At 35.2% G+C, this 19812-nt stretch overlaps 2 protein-coding genes across 6 annotated transcripts in view; one reads left to right on the top strand and one right to left on the bottom strand.

The window, feature by feature from the left end:
* ANGPT2 (angiopoietin 2) overlaps positions 1-6842 on the top strand; it is a 39055-nt gene extending 32213 nt beyond the window's left edge. For all 4 annotated transcript variants that reach the window (XM_065632272.1, XM_065632270.1, XM_065632269.1 and 1 more), the window contains 2 exons: positions 4040-4170; positions 5535-6842. In XM_065632272.1, coding sequence (XP_065488344.1) covers positions 4040-4170; positions 5535-5695 — 292 coding nt within the window. In that variant the 3' untranslated portion in view covers positions 5696-6842. The remainder of the gene's footprint in view (positions 1-4039; positions 4171-5534) is intronic.
* Positions 1-19812, bottom strand: part of MCPH1 (microcephalin 1) — a 123732-nt gene that overhangs the window by 67870 nt on the left and 36050 nt on the right. For both annotated transcript variants that reach the window (XM_065631791.1, XM_065631792.1), the window contains 2 exons: positions 17563-17725; positions 10135-10212 (listed from right to left, as the gene is read on the bottom strand). In XM_065631791.1, coding sequence (XP_065487863.1) covers positions 10135-10212; positions 17563-17725 — 241 coding nt within the window. The remainder of the gene's footprint in view (positions 1-10134; positions 10213-17562; positions 17726-19812) is intronic.

The raw sequence follows: 19812 nt of genomic DNA, 5'->3' as shown, positions 1-19812 counted from the left end.
ACATTTTTTCATTTCACTCAGAAAATGTTTACTCCATTTTTCACCTATTGCCTAAATCAGTTTCAGTAATCATTTTTTTCCCAACAGAATGTATATTTTACTAGTGCACACTGGGTGAGTGTAATACACAAGATGCACAAAGATAACGAATGGTACAGTACGTTATAGGATAAGATACATGTGCCAATACAGTGGATGGCAGTGCAGTCTTCAGGGCAATAGGAACCTGTCTGCAATTCCTATTGAATCCTAATTCCAGGCAATAAATATATTTCTGGAAAGCGGATGACTAAGATGAGTAATACTGCAAGGAGATTTCCCACTTAAGTCAGTGGCTAGTAGGAGCTGTTCTGTCATCATGAAGAGCACACTGAGGTAATGCTGCCTTCTCCTTCTGTGACCCACTGGCTTGGATTCTCAAAGAATAGCATTCCTACCTGTGAAAATGAAGCTACTAGCTAATGTCTGGTCTCACTCCCTACAAACTTGCCAATAAAAGCACCTAGATTTTAATGGAACTATTACTTATGCCCCCATCATTCTGTAAAATGTAAAGCTTCAACATTACTTCTTACATATTTGGTTAAAATAGGAAATAACATACATTTAAAATAAATACTTTGTACATAAATAAATATTACCATAGTAGTATACATTTTAAGTAGTAACATAGTATTATACTTTTTGAAAAAGTATCAGCCACGGCTGAAATATAAGGGCTGGTCAGTTCTTGCTTCATTCTCCAAGTTCTCTTTAAATATAGTAGATATTGTTTGATTGGTTATAGAAAAAACTAGAGACTCTACAATATAGCAGATGCTTTCCTACTACATGGTCCAAGAAATGTTTCTTTAAAAGAATCTTACAGATTCATGGAGCTTTAGGTGACCGGACAGAAAAATTGCCTAAATTTAGATTAATTTTTCCAAAAGTTCCAGCAACTATTTTTTGTAAACAAAGTAAATCTGACACTCAAGAGAGTTGATGCTGTTACTTCAACTCAAGTCTTACATGCAAAGCGATCCAAAACTACCAGCATCGCCCTCCCCCAAAACATTAGATCTTAATGCCTTAGTAGTATACAGTTGTCTCAACTCCAAAGAAAATATTTTTTCATCTGGAAACAGTCAGAATCTACAGCAGAGATTTTTTTAAAGTAATGCTTTAAAATACTTATAAAAGCAACCTTTGCAAAATGGGTCATTACCCTTGTCCAGTTACAGTATTAAAAAATAATTACTGAAAATGAAGATGGTTGTCTGTAAACAGAGACTTTATTTTAAAATGCAACCAAACATGGAATGCATTGTAGAATGCAGTGGTTTAGAGAATATGTTTAACATTATGAAAAATAAAAAAAACTAAGAAAGTATTCAATTAAGACCAACTTTCATTGCATTAAAACATTAGCACATTCTGAATGCTGGAAAGATTATGAGTTGGATTATAGAACTGAATATTCATATTCATAGAAAAATTTGGATCAGAATGAACTTCACTTGAATCAAACTTCCTGATCTCAAAGCTATGAGGTCAGGCCAGGTTGCTCAGGGCTTTATGCAGTTGGGTCTTTATAACCTCCAAAGGTGGAGACTGCACAACCTGCTCTACTGCTTGTCTGTATTCATGGTGAAGAAGGTTTTATTGATGTTCAGTCAGAACCTCTCATTTCAACTTAAATCCACTGTCTCTCATCTTCTGTTATACTAAGCCATACTGTTAAAAATTGAGTAATAATAATAAATGAATAGTACTCTGCTTATATTAGACTTCAAACAATAATTGAAAATCAAGCCTAGGCTCATACATTATACTTGAAACCTTTAATACCATTTATGTTAGAAATTGGCTTACATAATTTTGAACTTACCTTAAGTAAAAACAGAATATTTAACTTTTTGAAAGAGATTTTGGAGAAATTCTATAATGAGCTGATCTTTTGAAACCTAAATGAATTTAAAAAAATATTCATTTTTAATGTTTTCAAATAGGGAATATAAAATGGGTTAAAATAACCTGTTAAACTACCACAGACAACTTCTATCATAAGCAGAGAATTACATGCAAGATGAAAACTGATCATGGGACAAGTTAGTTCTCACAGAGGCAGATCTCCTTGTTAAACAGAGTATCTCTGAGAAGCATGAGCTGTTTGATACAGACTGTGGGAGCAGAGGGTTCAAGTCCTTCCAATTCAATGTAACACAGTAATAGCTGTGTAATCGCTCCCCCAGTTCAGTGCCCTGTGTCTCTCCCCACTGCGACTGCATCTGCACCTGTGTGAGCAGACCCAGAGAGCAGCAGCCTCACTGACAGCTCACCTTGCCAGGGAACTGAAGTAAACTTAAATACCTCTGTTTTCCTTAAGCTCTTTATCAATGATCTGGATGAGGTGATCGAGTGCACCCTCAGTAAGTTTGCAGACAACACCAAGTTGGATGGGAGTGTTGATCTGCTGGAGGGTAGAAAGATTTCACAGAGGGATCTGGGCCGGCTGGATCGTTGGGCTGAGGCCAGTTGTCTGAGGTTTAACAAGGCCAAGTGCCGGGGCCTGCACTTGGGTCACAACAACCCCAGGCAGCGCTACAGGCTCGGGGAAGAGTGGCTGGAAAGCTGCCTGGCAGAGAGGAATCTGGGGGTGTTGATTGACAGCCAGCTGAATATGAGCCAGCAGTGTGCCCAGGTGGCCAAAAAGGCCAACAGCATCCTGGCTTGGATCAGGAATAGTGTGGCCAGCAGGACCAGGGACAGGCACTGGAACAGGCTCCCCAGGGAGGTGTCACGGCCCCAAGCCTGGCAGTGTTCAAGAAGAAACTGGGAAATGCCCTCAGACACATGGTGTGAACTGTGGGGTTGTCATATGCAGGGACAGGAGTTGGACTCGATGATCCTTGTGGGTGCCTTCCAACTAAGGACATTCTTTGATTCTAGGGAAGTTATCGTCGCCCTTTACTTGGTGTTGGTGAGGCCTCACCCTGAATACTGTGTTCACTTTTGGGCCCCTCACTACAAGAAAGACATTGAGGTGCTGGAGAGAGTGCAGAGAAGGGCAATAAGGCTGGTGAGGGGCCTGGAGCACAAGTCTTATGAGGAGCAGCTGAGGGAGCTGGGGCTGTTTAGCCTGGAGAAAAGGAGGCTGAGGGGAGACCTCATCACTGTCTACAACTACCTGAAAGGTTGTAGCATGGAGAGTGTTGGTCTCTTCTCCCAAGTAGCAAGTGACAGGACAAGAGGAAATGGCCTCAAGTTGCATGAGGGGAGGTTTAGATTGGATATTAGGAAAAATTTCTTCACAGGCTGCCCAGGGAAGTGGTTGAGTCACCATCCCTGGAGGTATTTAAAAGATGTGTAGATGTAGCACTTAGGGACATCGTTTAGTTGTGAACTTGGCAGTGTTAGGTTAGTGGTTGGACTTGATCTTAAGGGACTTTTCTAACCTAAATGACTCTATGATTCTGTGGTTTAACACTTATAAATATATAAACGACATGAAAAGGAAGAGTAATTAGGAAAATGGAAAGGGAAATATTGAGAAGCTCCTAAAATTTCAGTTACTAGTTGGTAATTAGTAGTCCAGGCAATGCTATTATCTCTCACAGATGCAATGTTGTAATGCTACATTGCTACATTGCCATGCTGTGCTAACAGCTAAATACAAATCAAAAAAGTTTAATCCAAAACTTCTGAACTTGATTAAAAAAAATAACCGCACACAGCATACTTACAATATTAAGAAATGCATGACATATATGAAAAATTCCAGGAGTTATTATCTGCCTGCTCTCATTTTCTCCTAATATGATATGAACAAAACAGTCATCTTTACAAATGTGAAGGCTGTTCATTAGAATATTGTGCTGACCATTTCTGCTCATATGAAAACATCATGCTGCAAAACAGCTTACAACAGTATATTGGCCAGAAGAGAATGGAATTATTGGAACAGGATATTTATTGCAAACTATTCCATCATTATTTTGCAGATCAACTACCATTAACTTCCATGTAACAACTGTTTTTCCATTCCTCACTTCTACAGGATCTACCTTAAAGGACTTACTGGGACAGCGGGCAAAATAAGTAGTATAAGCCAACCAGGAAATGATTTTAGCACAAAGGATGCAGACAATGACAAATGTATTTGCAAATGTTCACAAATGCTAACAGGAGGTAGGAATGTTTTTTTGTTTCTCAGTCTTCCTATTTTTATTGGCACCAAAATTGTCTATGAGATAAATAGTGATAATTTTGACAGTAAATTTTGACTATTGAAGAAGTCCAAAACTCACACATAGAAACTCTAGTATGGCGACTCAAAGTGATATTTTATCATTTGACAAAGGTTAAAATAAAACAAGATAAATTGAAACTAGGAAAAAGAAAAAAACAGTCTCTCAAAAGCTGGGGTACAAAAAAGTCTGTAATTGTGGAACTAAGTAGAGCAGCAGCAGATTCTTTCAAGGAAAGAGATAACATAGTCCCAGAGATCGAAATATTCAACGCCCCCAAAAAACTTGTTTTACAGATTCATTTGGTCAGTGAAATGCTGTATACTGTACATGTTGCAGAAGGGTACAAGTATTTAATTCCATATTTCGATATAGTTATGAAATGGCAAAATGTAAATTTAATATACAACACATATATGAGGTATCCACATTTTTTCTAATGATGTTCACTGGTTATTTGAGTTTTAGGTGGTATTTTTATTTTGAACCACAGAAGCTATCCTAGAATTTGTCAATCTAGAATTCCACATTCTGAAATGTAAACAACTGCTTTGTAAATTTGACTTCTCTTCCTGTTGTCTCTTAAGGAATGGTTTGCCTCCCTATAGCACAAGTTGAAAGACAAATGGAAACTTAAGTTTATCTAAAAGGATAATTGGATTACTGCCCTGCAAAACAGAACACACACATTATCACCATCATAACAGAAGTATAAAAATATTATCTTATGAATAAAAATAAATTTTCCTTATGACCCACTAACAGGTCAGGACCATAAGGATACAAAATAAGTTTGGGCTGCTTTTTTTCTCCTTTTCCTTCTTACTAAGATTCAGCACAGAGGTTTTGAACTGATCTGCACAGGGAACTGAAACAGATAACTGAATTAATCCTCTAAAAACAATTAAGAAAAGAATTTAAATCTGTGAAGATTTACCAGAGTAGATAAACCCCAAAGACGACTCAGTATCTTTATAGTTCAAGTTCTGCCCTGAGACCATCAACAATAATATTTGATATTGATAATAAATTAAACTTGATTGAAGACCTTCCCTTCTCAATTTTAAACTACTGTGTATTACATAAGCTTCAAGGGTATGTAGTGAATACATAAATACATTTCCTTGCTGAGTTTGAGACAAGTATTTTATCCTGACTCTTCTAAATCCTAAGAATGAAACCTTGGTTTTAGACTTCTTTTTCATTTCAGGACAACAGAGTGTCTTTATATACTGTTACAAAAATTACCTGTGCTGACATTTTCATCTGCTGATGTTTTTCTTTGTTTTCATCTCTGTCTTGCAGGATGGTGGTTTGATGCATGTGGTCCTTCTAACCTCAATGGAATGTATTATCCATTACGACAGAACAACAACAAGTTCAACGGTATCAAGTGGTACTACTGGAAAGGCTCAGGATACTCTCTCAAAGCCACGACTATGATGATTCGACCAGCAGATTTCTAAATGCTTTTGCATTATGTGAATTATGTATTGTTTAGTTTTCAAAGACTTCATTTGCTGAGCATGTAAACACACATTTGCAACTTGTCTCATTTTCAAGCCCAGAAAACATGTGTTAGTGTTCTGAAAGGATCAGTTCAGTACGATTCCTGAACTGCAAAAGCCTTGATCAGCTAAAGCTCATATTACTCAACCAGACACAAAGTCTAAAGCATCAACCTGATATAACAGTGAGTTGGCCAAATGACTGAATGAAAAGAACATCCAAGAAACTGCCAGACAACTTAAGGACTCTGCTTTACTGATCATTTTTTTCATGTATGTGTTAGTAAATAACTGGAACTGTGAAAAATACCTAAAATAGCTTTAGAAATATCCATTTTGCCTCATCACTGAACTTTAAACGTTACTCTAATATAAAACACTTAACTAGATCTAGAACTATTTATCTCTGTGTTATATTTGCCTTTTATGTACATAAAAAAATATTGTCTTGTAATTAGCTCAATACTGTTTAAAGAATACATTCTTTCCCCCTATAGTCTCCTAAACAACTTCTTACACTTATTCAGGGATTTTTTTTTCCAATAGCCTGTATTACTTTATTTAACAGAGACCAAATAGCATTTAAGTACTTTGCATTTATTCTTGGGAAATACGATGTACAAAAAGCACCATTTCTTTCAGTTTCTACTTATTACAGTCACTATGGTTAAGTTACAAAAATCCCTGCAAACTACAACATAGTATATATTTCTTTATATTTTTATGACGATTGCACTTTTTTCTTTTCCTGTCATTTACTTGTGAAATAACTGACACGTATTTTATAAACTGAGACAACGGCATTAACACCAGATGTCCGGTTGTCTATGACAATCATTTATCACCTGGTGCTGTAGTACATCTATATGTTTTGTAAAAATAACCTAACTGAAAAAACATGCGTGTTCTTTGATACAATTAAATTTATGCTCATGACTTAAGACACAAACTACTACATTTTAAAAACAGGAAGAAAAAAATGTGAAAGTTATCTAAGGTCATACTGTTGTTTTTTTTCAGTAAGGTTAGGACTTCTCCCTAGAAATTCTCCATAGGCAGGCCCTCAATGTATGACACAATGTGAATAAATTACGCTACTGGGTGATTTTCTGCCTTTTTATTTTTTTAATTACTATATGCTTTAAAATTGGGTACTGTACACTGCAGTTCAGATTGAGAAGATATTTCTTCATAAATCACACAAAATAATTTTGTGGAGATTTTCCCCCAAATTAACTTTAGGTTTTAATTCTCATGCTTAGTCTTTGACTTAAAGTAACGTTTTTGTAAAATTTTAATTTCAGCAGATGACTGAATTAGTCACAAGGCAAGAAAATATCTTGTACAAAAACTAAACAAAAACTCCAGACACATTTCTGGAGGCCTACTTAAAAAAAGGTACTGTATCTTAAAAACAGTAAATAATTTTGAGAAAGATGGAAGAAAATGCTTCATTTTATACTGACAGTCATTAAAGCTGCTGCTAGAGAGCAACACCACTCACACCACAACCATTCTTCTTTACTGAAAATGTCTGTCAGCATTACTAAAGGGTAGAAGAGACAAAAAAGAATTCTAATATTACTTCATGGTCTGATCTTAAATAAACTTAATGAATGCAAATTAACACTCATCATCTAAAGAATTGCATAACATAATCTCAAAGTATTTAAGATTACTGTTTAATATTTTATTGATTCTCCTACCAAACTTGTAAGGAGATATATATCCCAAACTAAAAAAATACTTCACAAAATTGCTTTCATGAATTTCTAAGAACTGTCGTAAAGAGCAAGTCTAGCAGATGGTCAGGAAGCTATTATAGTAAAGGAGCTAGACATACCAAGAGAGGCCTCTTTTTTCAGCCTAGAGAAAGGGAAGGGGAGATCTTACTCCTGTCTACAACTGCCCAATTGAGGCCACATAGAAGACAGAGCCACACCCTCCTTGGAGGTGCACCACGATGGGACAAGACGTGGGGACAAGACGCAGCAAACACAAGTTGGAATTGGTGAAATTCCACTTGGACAGTTGGATTTTATTTTTAATCTATTCATTTATTACCATGAGGGTGGACTGGAGAATTCCTTTGAAGTGGAGTGTTGAACTAGACAACCTTCAGAGGTTTTTTCTAATCTAAAATATTTAATGATTCTATGAAATTTAATGAAATGCTAAGTCTAGATTACTGTATTTCCAGCTTCACTGCATTTAATCAGACAACTAAAGAAAGTACTCCCAATATTTGAGATAGTAAGCATATCCATCCCAGTAATTAAAAACAAACCAAACCAAACAAAACTTCTTAAAAGCCATGATGGAATCTGGCACAGATGAATGCTTAACCTGGCAAAGGAAAATAGTGCTAACTTCTAGTTGACATTAACATTCATTATTTTAGTAAGAATACTCTATATGTTGAGAATAATAATATTGCATAGCTAGTTTCGATTTGCTGGGAAAAGGTTTTTATAAAGTTTAAGACTTTTATAACTATTTTGGGAAAGTGATCAAAGATATTGATGCAGACATTGAATGGATCAATTGTTTAATGAGACTTTTAAATTTTTTTGAAAATTGAGTAATTTATCAACACAAATGTAAAATTTTAGAGTGAATATGTTTTTAAATGATATTTTATCTAAATGAGATTACATGGTTTAAACTGCAAACACCACAGTGAAGTGATGGGAGGACATTTCGGAAGGAATGCAATAATAGGAAAAAGAAGACGGCAACAACTGCTTTGGACTTGGTACAAACAATTACAACAGCAAGATAACCCCTTCTTTTATTCCTTCCTGTAATCAAATAAACAGTATATAAAACTAGAATGCACTTCCATTGTCTCTAAATACTTCTTAGGAGGCAGAAAAGAAATAACATGAAAAGAAAGGGAATATAAACACCATTCATGTTCAAATAATAACCATGTTTTAAAAATAAGCTACGTATTACATTAAGAAACTAGGATGACTGAAGAAGAAATGACTGGAAAGGTGATGGAAATATCACCTTGGACACTGACTTTGTTCCTCTGCAAGACGAGCACACTGCAAACAGAAGTGATTCAGGTTCTCAGCACTACCATAACCTCCCTCAATTTTATCTTCTCACCATCTCTCAAGCCCTCCTTACTTCTGCTTCAGTAATAAAAACTGTAAACAGAACCCAAAAAACAACCTCAGCAGGAATCACTTCCAAAGAATGCTATGTAAGTTGTTACTGATAACACACTTGTTTAATAACCAAGGTAGTCTGAGAAGAAACAGAAAACTCCAAACAGCTCAATCTGAAGTAGTGTGTTCTGTTTTCATACAAATACAGAAAACAGGAAAAAAAAGAACAAGCTCTTACCTATTTTTCACATCAAGTTTTGCCATTCTCAATGTATTTGCTATATTAAAAAAACCACACTTCCTCTTTTTAGAAAAAAACACCACATTATAATGGATGATTAATTTGTTTGGGCTTATTTTAGAATAACTGCTACAGTTTCCGTACAATTTGAGAACATACAGTTTATAAGCATGAAATAAAGTCTTCATCTTGAACATGTAAATTTACATAAATTACAGGATTAGAAACTGTTAAAAATAAGTTCCTAACAGTTAATATAATTATAGTAAATATGAAGTTCAAACACCATTAAATGTTTTTTCTTCAAATCCTGTATGAAACTGTGAGAAACAAGTAGCCAATAATAATATATTTATCTAGCTGCTACAATATAAGAAAAATTGTGAAACCTTTTTGGCACAACTATTAAATGATTGACTAGTTACCTGCTAGAATTTTACTTGTTTTAAAACCAAACTAAAATTACAGTTTAATCAATTACAACCCATGGAGTGCAGATACACTTGTATCTGCACAGATATACCATGCCCCCACAGATAAACTTCTGCACTAGTTCACAATTCAGTACTTAAGAATTATCATTAAAGGCAGGAAAAATGCTTCATTTTACCTACTTAGTAGTTTTAGAAGCCCATAATAATTTTCCAGTGCCACGGTAATTTCTGGACTGAAAATACTGAGTCTATGACCTGACACATCTCTCCATTAGGTAACAACATGCCTCTCCAGTTTATATGCAAGCACAGACAGAAATTAAATATGCCAGAAATGAAATAAAGGACATTTATACTCAAAAAAGAAGCTGGTTTATTCAGAATGTTAATTGATGAATCAATTTTTTGCATTTTCCATGTATACCAAAGTTTTTGCATACACTTCAAAAAGTAGTAGGTGGAGAAAATAACTCCTTAAAGTATTTGCTTTAAAAAAATATTTGTGCTAGTAGGCCTTCTAGCTCACAAAAGCTATTTAGAAGGCCAATCATTTTGCACATAAACAAAAGAAAGTTCACAAGCTTAAAGGGCCATTAAACTTACAGGAGCTGCAGGAAAGGTGGATGAAAGTTCATATGGCTCCTCTGAGATCCAACGGCCCAATTCCAAAGACCAAAGAACCTAGAATAAGTTAAGTGGTAAGTAGAACTCTTATAATTTCTAAAATAGCAAACTCTTTGAATGTGTAATTAGAAGTAACAATGAAGTTACAATAGTTGGTTTTATGTTTAACTTACCCAAACCAAATGACTCTTGGAAAAAAAATCAAGCAATCAGGTACAAATTTTACAGCTGAAACCAACCATTAAAATACCAAAGTCATATTTCTATGCATAGCTATGTTAAATTTCAAAACCTTCTGAGGATATTAGAAGAGTCAACCTTTCGCATCACAATACATAAAACCAGAGTAAAGATTTGAAAAGGGGACTTTGCTATATCAGTTCTGTTCTCTTGATTCCGTTCATTACTGAACTTCAGAAGGTTCCTGTTGGCCCATTTCTCCAGCCTGTCAAGCTCTCTCTGATTGGGAACACCCATCTGGTGTAGGCAAGCACTCATCACAGTTTTGTAACATCTGCAAACTTGTTGAGGGTGGACTTTGTCCTATCATCCAGATCATAAATGAAAATGTTGAAAATATTGGACCAGTATCAGCCCCTATTAAGCTGTTGTACATAATCCACATCACATATGTGAATCAGCCTGCAAAGAAGAAAAACTCTGTTTAATTCTCTGGTATCCTCTTCTGTCAACTGCATATTCTAGATCACAAAAACCAGCTGCTAACAGTGCAGAGTCCTGACTGCCTAGATTAACATGATAATTTATGTTCAACTGAGCTCTGAAGCACTGGATTGATGTGAACCTTGGAGATCACTTTGGACAAGTTTCAGTCTTCTGTTCCCTTCAGGGCCATCACACAATGGTTCACTTTAACTCTGCAGGGACTACTCATGTTTACATATTGAAAACTGAGGGTATATTAAAATATTTCCTCTGGCTGTCACAGAAATAATTCTCTACTGATAAGATGGGCAAATTAATATAGTACTTGAATTATTATCTCATTCTAGATATTTTATCTTTATCCACTACTTGAAGTGGTTATATTTTTAATTTCTGAAATACACTTTTCTTGTTGTTGTAAAATTTCCACAAAAATACTCTATCCAACATTTTTTCCTGGGTTGATTTTCTAAACCACTCTTCAAAACAATTTATAATGATAAGGTGCATCTGGCAGACTATAACATTAAAAGCCTCACAAAGAGTGTTCAGAGACTACTCCTCAAGTGGTAAAAACGGCATCTTTAGGAGAAAATGGAACTACCCTTCAGTTGTATAAAGGGTGTTTTCCTACTAATTTCTATTTAGTTTAAATTCTGAAGCACAATATGATGGAAGAGGGATTTATTTTCCTCATAGGTTTCATCAATGTGAGCTGAGCCATAAAGCTTCTCATATAAGTAAAAGACTGGTAAGTTCTTTGCCAAGTTTGTCCACTGTCACACAATTCAACAACTTTCCCCTTTTACAGATATTTGAGCTTTGCAATACCCTTCCTATAGTTGCCATTTGGCAAGCCTCAAATATGAGTCAAAAAAAGTATTGTTACTCAGTAGGGAGACACAGCGCGATTCATACATGCAACCTCAAAACCCACAGCAAACCCTCAATACCCTGCTGCTCCTATAGCAACAGGTAGAATTATGTGAACAAAAAGTGTGTGTATACCCTCAGAATTGGATATACGGACTTTATTAGAAAGTAAATCCCTATGCTTAGGACAATTCTATCTCTGGCAGTCACATTTTCCCTAAATGGTTCTCTAGCCATTTCAAATAGATGATGTCTGTTTCTTACTGTTAGCACAGCCATGCACCATTAAACCGTTGTCATTATCCACCTTAGAACAAGCTGAATTTCATCGGTGCGTTAAATTATTCCCATACTTGGTTCACAATTAACTGAAATATTCTGTATTTTTTTTATTCTTTTGGAAGGAGATGCCATACAAATTCATATTTTTTTAGTTTTTGTTAAAATTATAATACTTTGCCTCATAAAATTTGGGAAGCAGTGCTATGACATGTTCCCCTTAGACAAAAATTGGCAAAATAGATATCAAGCATCATAAAGTTATCCTTTACAATGTTACGGCTCACTAGGTAAACAAGATTCTAAGCTGAACAGACTTACTTATAAACTAGTAATGTATATCTTATAAAATGGCTTAATTGTATGTAGAAAAATAACTTTCTGTAAAGGGCACTTTTGCCCCAAATCTGTTGCTATAAGCAACAAATTGTAAACTGAATTTAGAAAGTAATCTTGTTATCAAATCAAGTTCTATATTCTTTAGTCCAAAGTAGCTTATGTTTGATGAATTTCAGGGGAACCAGCAAACTTGAATATGAACTGCTACAAAAGCTGGTGCTTTGTGTGATGTGGCAAGTGATGTTTCACTTGGGAAGGGGCGGGGGTGGGATGGGAGGTGTCCAATTTTGCATGCTATTGGAAATGAACAGTATTTTTTTGTTTATAATGAAAACCAGCACATCTTCAAACTTATTGTTGAACTTCATTACAAAAATCCAAAGAATATTATGTTTACTTTTAGAATACACACAACCAAATTTTTGAAAATGCAACAGCTGTACAAAAAGAGAAAATAATTTCTATAGTCATTATATCATACCAAACCTAAAAATAAGAGTTAATCACATGAATAAATCAATGACCTTTAAAAATATTCAAAATGTAATAACACATTGCTGTGTTTAGTCATGAAAAGTATACTAATGTCTTAAAAACATACAGTTAAGACTGCGACTTAGGATTTGAGTTATAAATTTTAAGGTGGTACCTGTATATATTTTTTACAACTACTTTTTACAATGTACAAAAAGAATATTGAAATCTGTTAGCTTTATACTTATAGCTGTGTATACTTATTGCAAATAAAAGAAACTTCCTAATCCAAGTCATTTCTCTTTTAATCACAGTATAAATTAACTTTAACTGAACCAAGAACATTGTAACTTCTAATACAATTCTTAGAGACATGCTGCATGAGAATAATTTCTTTGTAAATAATCTTGAGCAGGAACAGATGTACCATGCCGTATAATACGTACATCATGTCCTTATAGCACCAAAATGATGTTTGTACCAAGAGTAACTGCAAACAACTCAAATAGATTAAAACATAAACCCAAAAGATTAGTTATGATTAAGTAATCCCATTTCATCTTCCAGGCCAATTTTACAGTAACAACCTCTATACATCCTTGTAGTATTTACAGAATTTTGTTTAGAAACGAATTTTGTTTATCTTAACAAAAGATGGATTAAAGCTTGTCTATCATGGCTCTGGAATTGAGTACAAAGGCACTGTATCTACTTTTCTAGATAAAAAGAAAATTAGATAGAGAGTTCATGAGCAGGTCCCGCAGTAAATAATTAGGTCACCATTCACGAAAACATTCAGTTTTCATGAACACAAAGTCAAGAGCTCTCCATTCTAAGTCACTGAACGCTTGCTTCTGACTTTGGTAGAGGCAAATTTTCAATCGCTATCTTTTCACAGCAACACTAAAAAATGCTTCAAATTCATGTAAGACAAAACCAAGTTATGATTTGCAATATTATTCTTGAGTAAACTAATTGTTCTTGTTGAGTCAGTAATATCCTCATATTCAACAGCTCCTTACAATGTGGAAAAGGACCAGGAAAACCTGAAATACTTCAGAACATAAAAGCGTTTATATTGAGATGAGCTAAAGTTCTCAAATGTGCAGTTACAAAAGAAGATTTAAGTTAAAATGTAATGATAAAGCAGTACAGCTCAAGCATGAATGCTGGATAGGAATATTGAAAGTTAGGACAATACAGTTGATAACATTGAGGTATTAAGTATGCATTGAACGTTAGAAGAATGGTCATGGAGAACATAAGAAAGGAGGAAATACAGAGGAAATAGGAGAATGGGAAAAGACGTTTTTTTTGTGTGGACCTCTTTCAGTCTTAAAGAATGTCTTCTTTTCACTTTGGACTCCAGATTCACATAGATTAATCTTCTGTTACCTTGTCCTCAAGTATGGACTATTTTATCTAATTCAGGTATCGAGCTCCAGCAAGCATCCTGCAGATTATACAGCTATAAGGTTAAACGTGGTGTGAAGTTTTCCTTTGTATATCATACCAGCTATGTTCTTCTATCAACGCAATATAGGAAAATTTATGTTGAACATCAAGTTCTCAAGAGTCTGAAAATACCGTTTGCCTAGCCATTATTTAAGGCCTCTTAGTCATCCGGCTAATACCCTGAATGATTATATGGTATTTGTATTGTACTTGAATACTTATCTTGAAATATATGCAAAAGGCCTGCTATGAATATTAAGTGCCTAATGATAAATATATTACTCCAACGTCCATCTTTAGAAAGATAATTTTAAGTTTTTCTCAGAAGAGAAAAAAATACTGTAGCCTAGTTTGTCTCCCCATGTTCCACGACAAAAGGCAACAGTAAGAAATATTTCAGCTGCTTAAAATGTTGAGAAACATCTTCCAGAAGACAATCATCAGTACTCAAGATTAATGTCTTGTTTAAAAAGTACCAGTGATTTCTCCAAATAGACTGATTCTTTTAAATATTTTGAAGTATTTTACCAATTATAGTACTATGGTATTTTTTTTTTAAATGTATTTACCAATTATAGTATTATGGTAAGATTGAATACAGTATAGAAAGGCATTAAAAGATTTAATATTTTAGCATTAATAAAATGAAAATATGATTTTGCTTAAATGAAATTCTCCTGACTCATTTTCTACAGAATTCCTCCTGATGGCTAAGAAAGGCTTCAGTTTTCTCTTCTCTGGTTAAAGTATTCAACAACTAATTTGGGTAAACGGAGGGCAAAATTATGACTATGACACGATTAGAAATAAGACAAGAATAAGAATGCTCTTATGTGATAAGATGCATATCTTTAACCAGACTAAGAAACTGTTTTTTAAAAAGTTCAAAGCAATATTTCAGTGAAGTTATTTAATTACTTGACATTTATGAACAGAGTTGTACACAGCCTCAGTGAAAGGTTTAAGCACAGGTCTAAGAAAATTAAAAGTAGCAATACTGACAGATAAGAAGATACTAACGACTGAACAAACTTGTCATTTGGAGAACTGAATTCTGAAGGGTTTTTTTATAGTTTCTTCTCATGTAGCTCTCCTAGTAACTTCAGAACTTTGTCTAAACAGCAGCTCAAAAAAACGAGTGAACACAACTTCAGCATTAGGTCTAATAACATTTACAGGAACAAACTAATCTTTGGAACCCTTCCAGTTATTGGTATCATATGAGGCACAAAGATGGTCCTGTGATGAGTCTAAAGGGTAGCCCATAAGACAGCAGGAAGAAATTTGGCATTGATACTAGTCACTACTGGCATGTGTTAATGTTTCCACCATGGACTCATTCATAGAAGTAGAGTGCATAAAACAAGCAATGAAATCCCAGGACACCAATTGCCAGAATACTGATCATCCAAATATTGCCTTAGGTACAAAGATAGGAAAGTACTTTACTGGATTTTTATAGTAGCTATCTGCATTTTTAGTTATTTCAATTTTTTCTTAAGGAAATACACAGCTTTCAGGTTTGATTCCAGTGTTATGAGAAAGTAACTTATAGCAAATGTGTTGTTAATGTTTAAAACTTCATACAAAGCTAAATGTGGCACAGATACTTCAATGTATTTCATCCATAGACGCATAGACTCACAGAAAAGTCGAGGCTGAAATGGACCTTTGGAGACTGTCTAGTTCAACCCCTGCCCCTCCCCAGACATCTTGAAAACAAAAAGGCAACAGTAGTTGATTTTGTTTTCATCTCAACAACTAAATTTTAAAGTATTTATAAGAAAAAGGAAACGAAAAAAATTAAAAGGTATCCTGCAGCTCTTTTCTGTAAAAGATGAACGGTTATTTCCATATAAATTCCACAGTTATGTTTTACAACCCTGGAAACATGAGGAAAACTGAAAAACTGTCATCTGCAATGTCAAATTGAGTGGCTAATGTCCCTATTATCACAGGGAGCAGCTGTGGTGGTGTAACCCTGGGCTGAGAGGTAACTCCCCACATAGTCACTGCTCACTCCTCTCCCCAGAAGATGGAGAAAACAATTGGATGGGCAAAAGCAAGAAACAAAACAAAAGAAACATGAAAAACAAACAAAACTCAAACATCTTGTAGGTTAAAATAAAGACCGTTAATGGGTGAAGAGGAAAAATATAAAGCTAAAAAAAACCCCCAATTGATGTAATAGTAATTATTCCCACCAGCAGATTGATGCCCAGTCTCCAAGCCATGGCTGCTTTGGAAAAACTCCTACCCAGTTTTATAGCTGATCATGATGTCATACGATACGGAAAATCTCTTTGGTCAGTTGGGGTCAGCTGTCCCAGCTGTGTCCCCTCGCAACTTCTTGTGGACACCCAGCCTACTCACTGGGAGGGCTGACTGAGAAACAGAACACCTTGAGGCTGTGCAAGCACTGTTTAGCAACAGCTAAAAACACTGGTGGATTATCAACACCGTTTTGGTCACCAGTCAAAAACAAAGCAGCATATTGGTATGATGATGAAAATTAACTCCATCCCAGCTGGACCCAGCACGGCAATTCATGATTTTCTTGACTTTACAGTAACAGTCTAGTAACTTTATGTGGTAATGCACAATAAATTCTGAGGCTAGGCACTGCTTATTTGATCTGGACATCTGGGAACCATTTCTGTAAATTACAAAGTCTCCGAACTACTCATCTACAAATAGCATTCCTTATTTATTTCTATTTTACAGTTTTCCAAATATGCAGCAAAATATCTAATAATTCCCCTTCATTTTTACTGATGCTGAACATAGTATGTGTTTCAGAACATAGCAGAAATACAGGGTGTTTCAAAAAGATGGACCCTAAGGTTCCCCAGACATTACACCATGAGACTTTTTCTTGTGGGGATTAAGTTGAAGACCATGATTTTCTGCCACCATTAGTGACCAATCTGGATGACCTCAAAAGCAGAATCACGGCAGCGGTGACCTCAGTGGAAGATGCTTTGAGAGGCTTTTGGGATGAATTCAACTATCATCTTGATGCCTTTAATATGTGCAAAAATAACGTGACATGAGTTTCTCATCCATGAGATGAGACTTCAGGCATTTCTAAAATATATAGTGAAGCACAATACAGGAATAGTTTGGTTAGATTAAGTACTGAAAGACTGTAAGTCATGGTAATAGAGCTTCACACAGGCAAATTTCCTCTAGGAAAACCTGAATATCTGAACATTGCATGACTGTACATAACATGGACACAAACATTGTTATATGGTTGATATTTCAGCTATAAAAAGAAGTTTAATTTATTCTGTAGTAAAATTAAAAAATATTCCTTACCCATTCATAAGAAACAATCCAACATCCACGAGCAATTCCCAGCATAACATTCAAGGTACGACGAGGACTTCCTGTAACTACATGACTTGTTGTTTCACATACATCATCTGAGAGCAAAAAGTCTCCGAGTTTATTCACCACCTGGATTACTGTATTTTGTTCCCTAAAAACGAGAAAAGGAAAAAACTCATATAATGTCGAATGGATATGCAGAATTATAAAAGCATACATACAAATTAATTGAAACTCTCCTCATTTCTTTCCTCGCTAATCATTTCTTATCCTTTTCTCACTAAGTCCCTACCCATTTGCTACCCCTAAATTCATTAGCCTTCCCACAGAGTCCAAACAGACCCTTTTCTGTCATCACACAATCATATCTACTTGCACATCAAAGCTCTTCTGCCCCCCACATCTATCTTATCTGTTTAAATAGAAGCTTTTGAGTCAGGAATTATCTAAGATTGTTTGTGTAGAATGCCTAGTACAACAGAGCCTCATTCTTGGTTGTTTCTGTAGTACTATCAAAAAAGTATTACCAAGAAATGTAAACATTTAGACACAGCGCTCTTAAGAGGTTTTCATTAGGAAGCACCAGATTTTCAGCATCTGAATAAAATGCTGTGTCTAAATTTAGAGAGAAGTCCTAAAGTTTTGGGTTCCTACTTATACATCTGTGCCAATGCTTCATTAAAAATTCACTTATCCTTAAAATTACAATTAAACATAAATTCCAGAATGGCCACCTACAACTGGAATTCTAATTTGAGTTCTCTACATAGCTACACTAGAGAACCTAAACATATTACCATGAAAACAGTGAGATCTTGGTATCACTACAGAAAAGCTGTTGCATGAGAACAAGTTACTGTTCTTATTATTTTTATTATAAATCATTTTTATAAATGATCATTAAAGGTCTGTAAATGAAAGCCCAGTTCCGGTGACCTCTCTGCTCCCCTTGGCTGACTTGGAAATATCCACAGCATGCTATATGAGACAAAACAATGAAGTGCAACCTTGAACACTGTCACATCTATCACAATGGTGATCCTCTCAGGTAAAACATTTAAGTTAATCACTGACATAATGCGAGCACACTCAGAACACCTCCAGAAGCCTCTGGGGTTTCTTTTATTTTCGCTACATTTCACTCTATAGAAAGTAACTCAGCAACTCCCCAAATACTCCAGCTAAAGCAGACACTACTTAGAGGAACTCTAACAAAATCTGCAAAATAATTATTCACAGAGAATGCAACAATTGATTTGTTTGAAGAGATTCAAACAAATAAATTAATAGTAACAGCAAACAAGTGTAGAAAATTAACTTCACACTTAAGTCAAACAATGGTATTTTATGTGGAGACACTTAAAAAAAAAAAAAAAAAAAAAAAATCAAAACATTGACTCAACTGCCTCACTCCAGACACTGGTTACTGGGAATTCTGGCCTTGGCTATGTTGTCTTGAATGTTACTGGAATATTAATGTTTTCTTTTCATTTGATGAGTTTTAACTTGACATAGCCTACAAGGGAACGATTTTGCAATGTTGCAACCCACAGGGGCTGACCCGGCCTAGACTGCAGGCTCAGGGGATGCATTTCCATGCTCTATCCGAAGCTTTTCTTCCTCCTTGTGTCTACACAAAATTCCTTATGTTGAGAAGAAAAAGTCCTGTTGTCCAAGAATTGAATCTAATACCTCATAAATTACAGTGAAAACTCACTAGTTTATACTTCAGTCAGCTGCAAAAATTGCTGGATGCAAATTTACAGCAAAATGGTGATTCAGAAAAACAGGTAACTGCTGGCCATGAATCAGGAGCAGCATTTAATATTGTCTCAAAACCCAATGCCATAAAAACACTGAACTCATGATCTTTAAATGTAAATTCTGATGAACAACTTTTGACGCCGTAGCTAATTGGTAGTAAAACTGGCTTTTGGTCATTGGATTGTACACTTTGGAGGACTATTTTCTGTTGTTCAGTTCTTTCAGAAGCAATCCCTTTCCCTTCACTCATTTACGGGTTGATGAGTGCCCATAACTGTAGGCAGCCAAAAGCATAATCCTGATGACAAAGTTCCGAAGAAAAGCAATTGTTATCACTAGACATCGTTATTTAATAAAATAGTAGTTGGCTAGTGAGAAAAATCAACATACAAGCAACATAAAATAAATAATATATTAAAGACCTCTTTCAATAAAAGAACTTTTTCCCCAGCTCTGCTAGGATTTGTTCTCTTC

The sequence above is a fragment of the Caloenas nicobarica genome, chromosome 3 (assembly GCF_036013445.1).
Source record: "Caloenas nicobarica isolate bCalNic1 chromosome 3, bCalNic1.hap1, whole genome shotgun sequence".
Classification (NCBI taxonomy): domain Eukaryota; kingdom Metazoa; phylum Chordata; class Aves; order Columbiformes; family Columbidae; genus Caloenas; species Caloenas nicobarica.
Note: the sequence above shows the minus strand (reverse complement) of the source record. Positions and strands in the feature narration are given on the sequence as shown.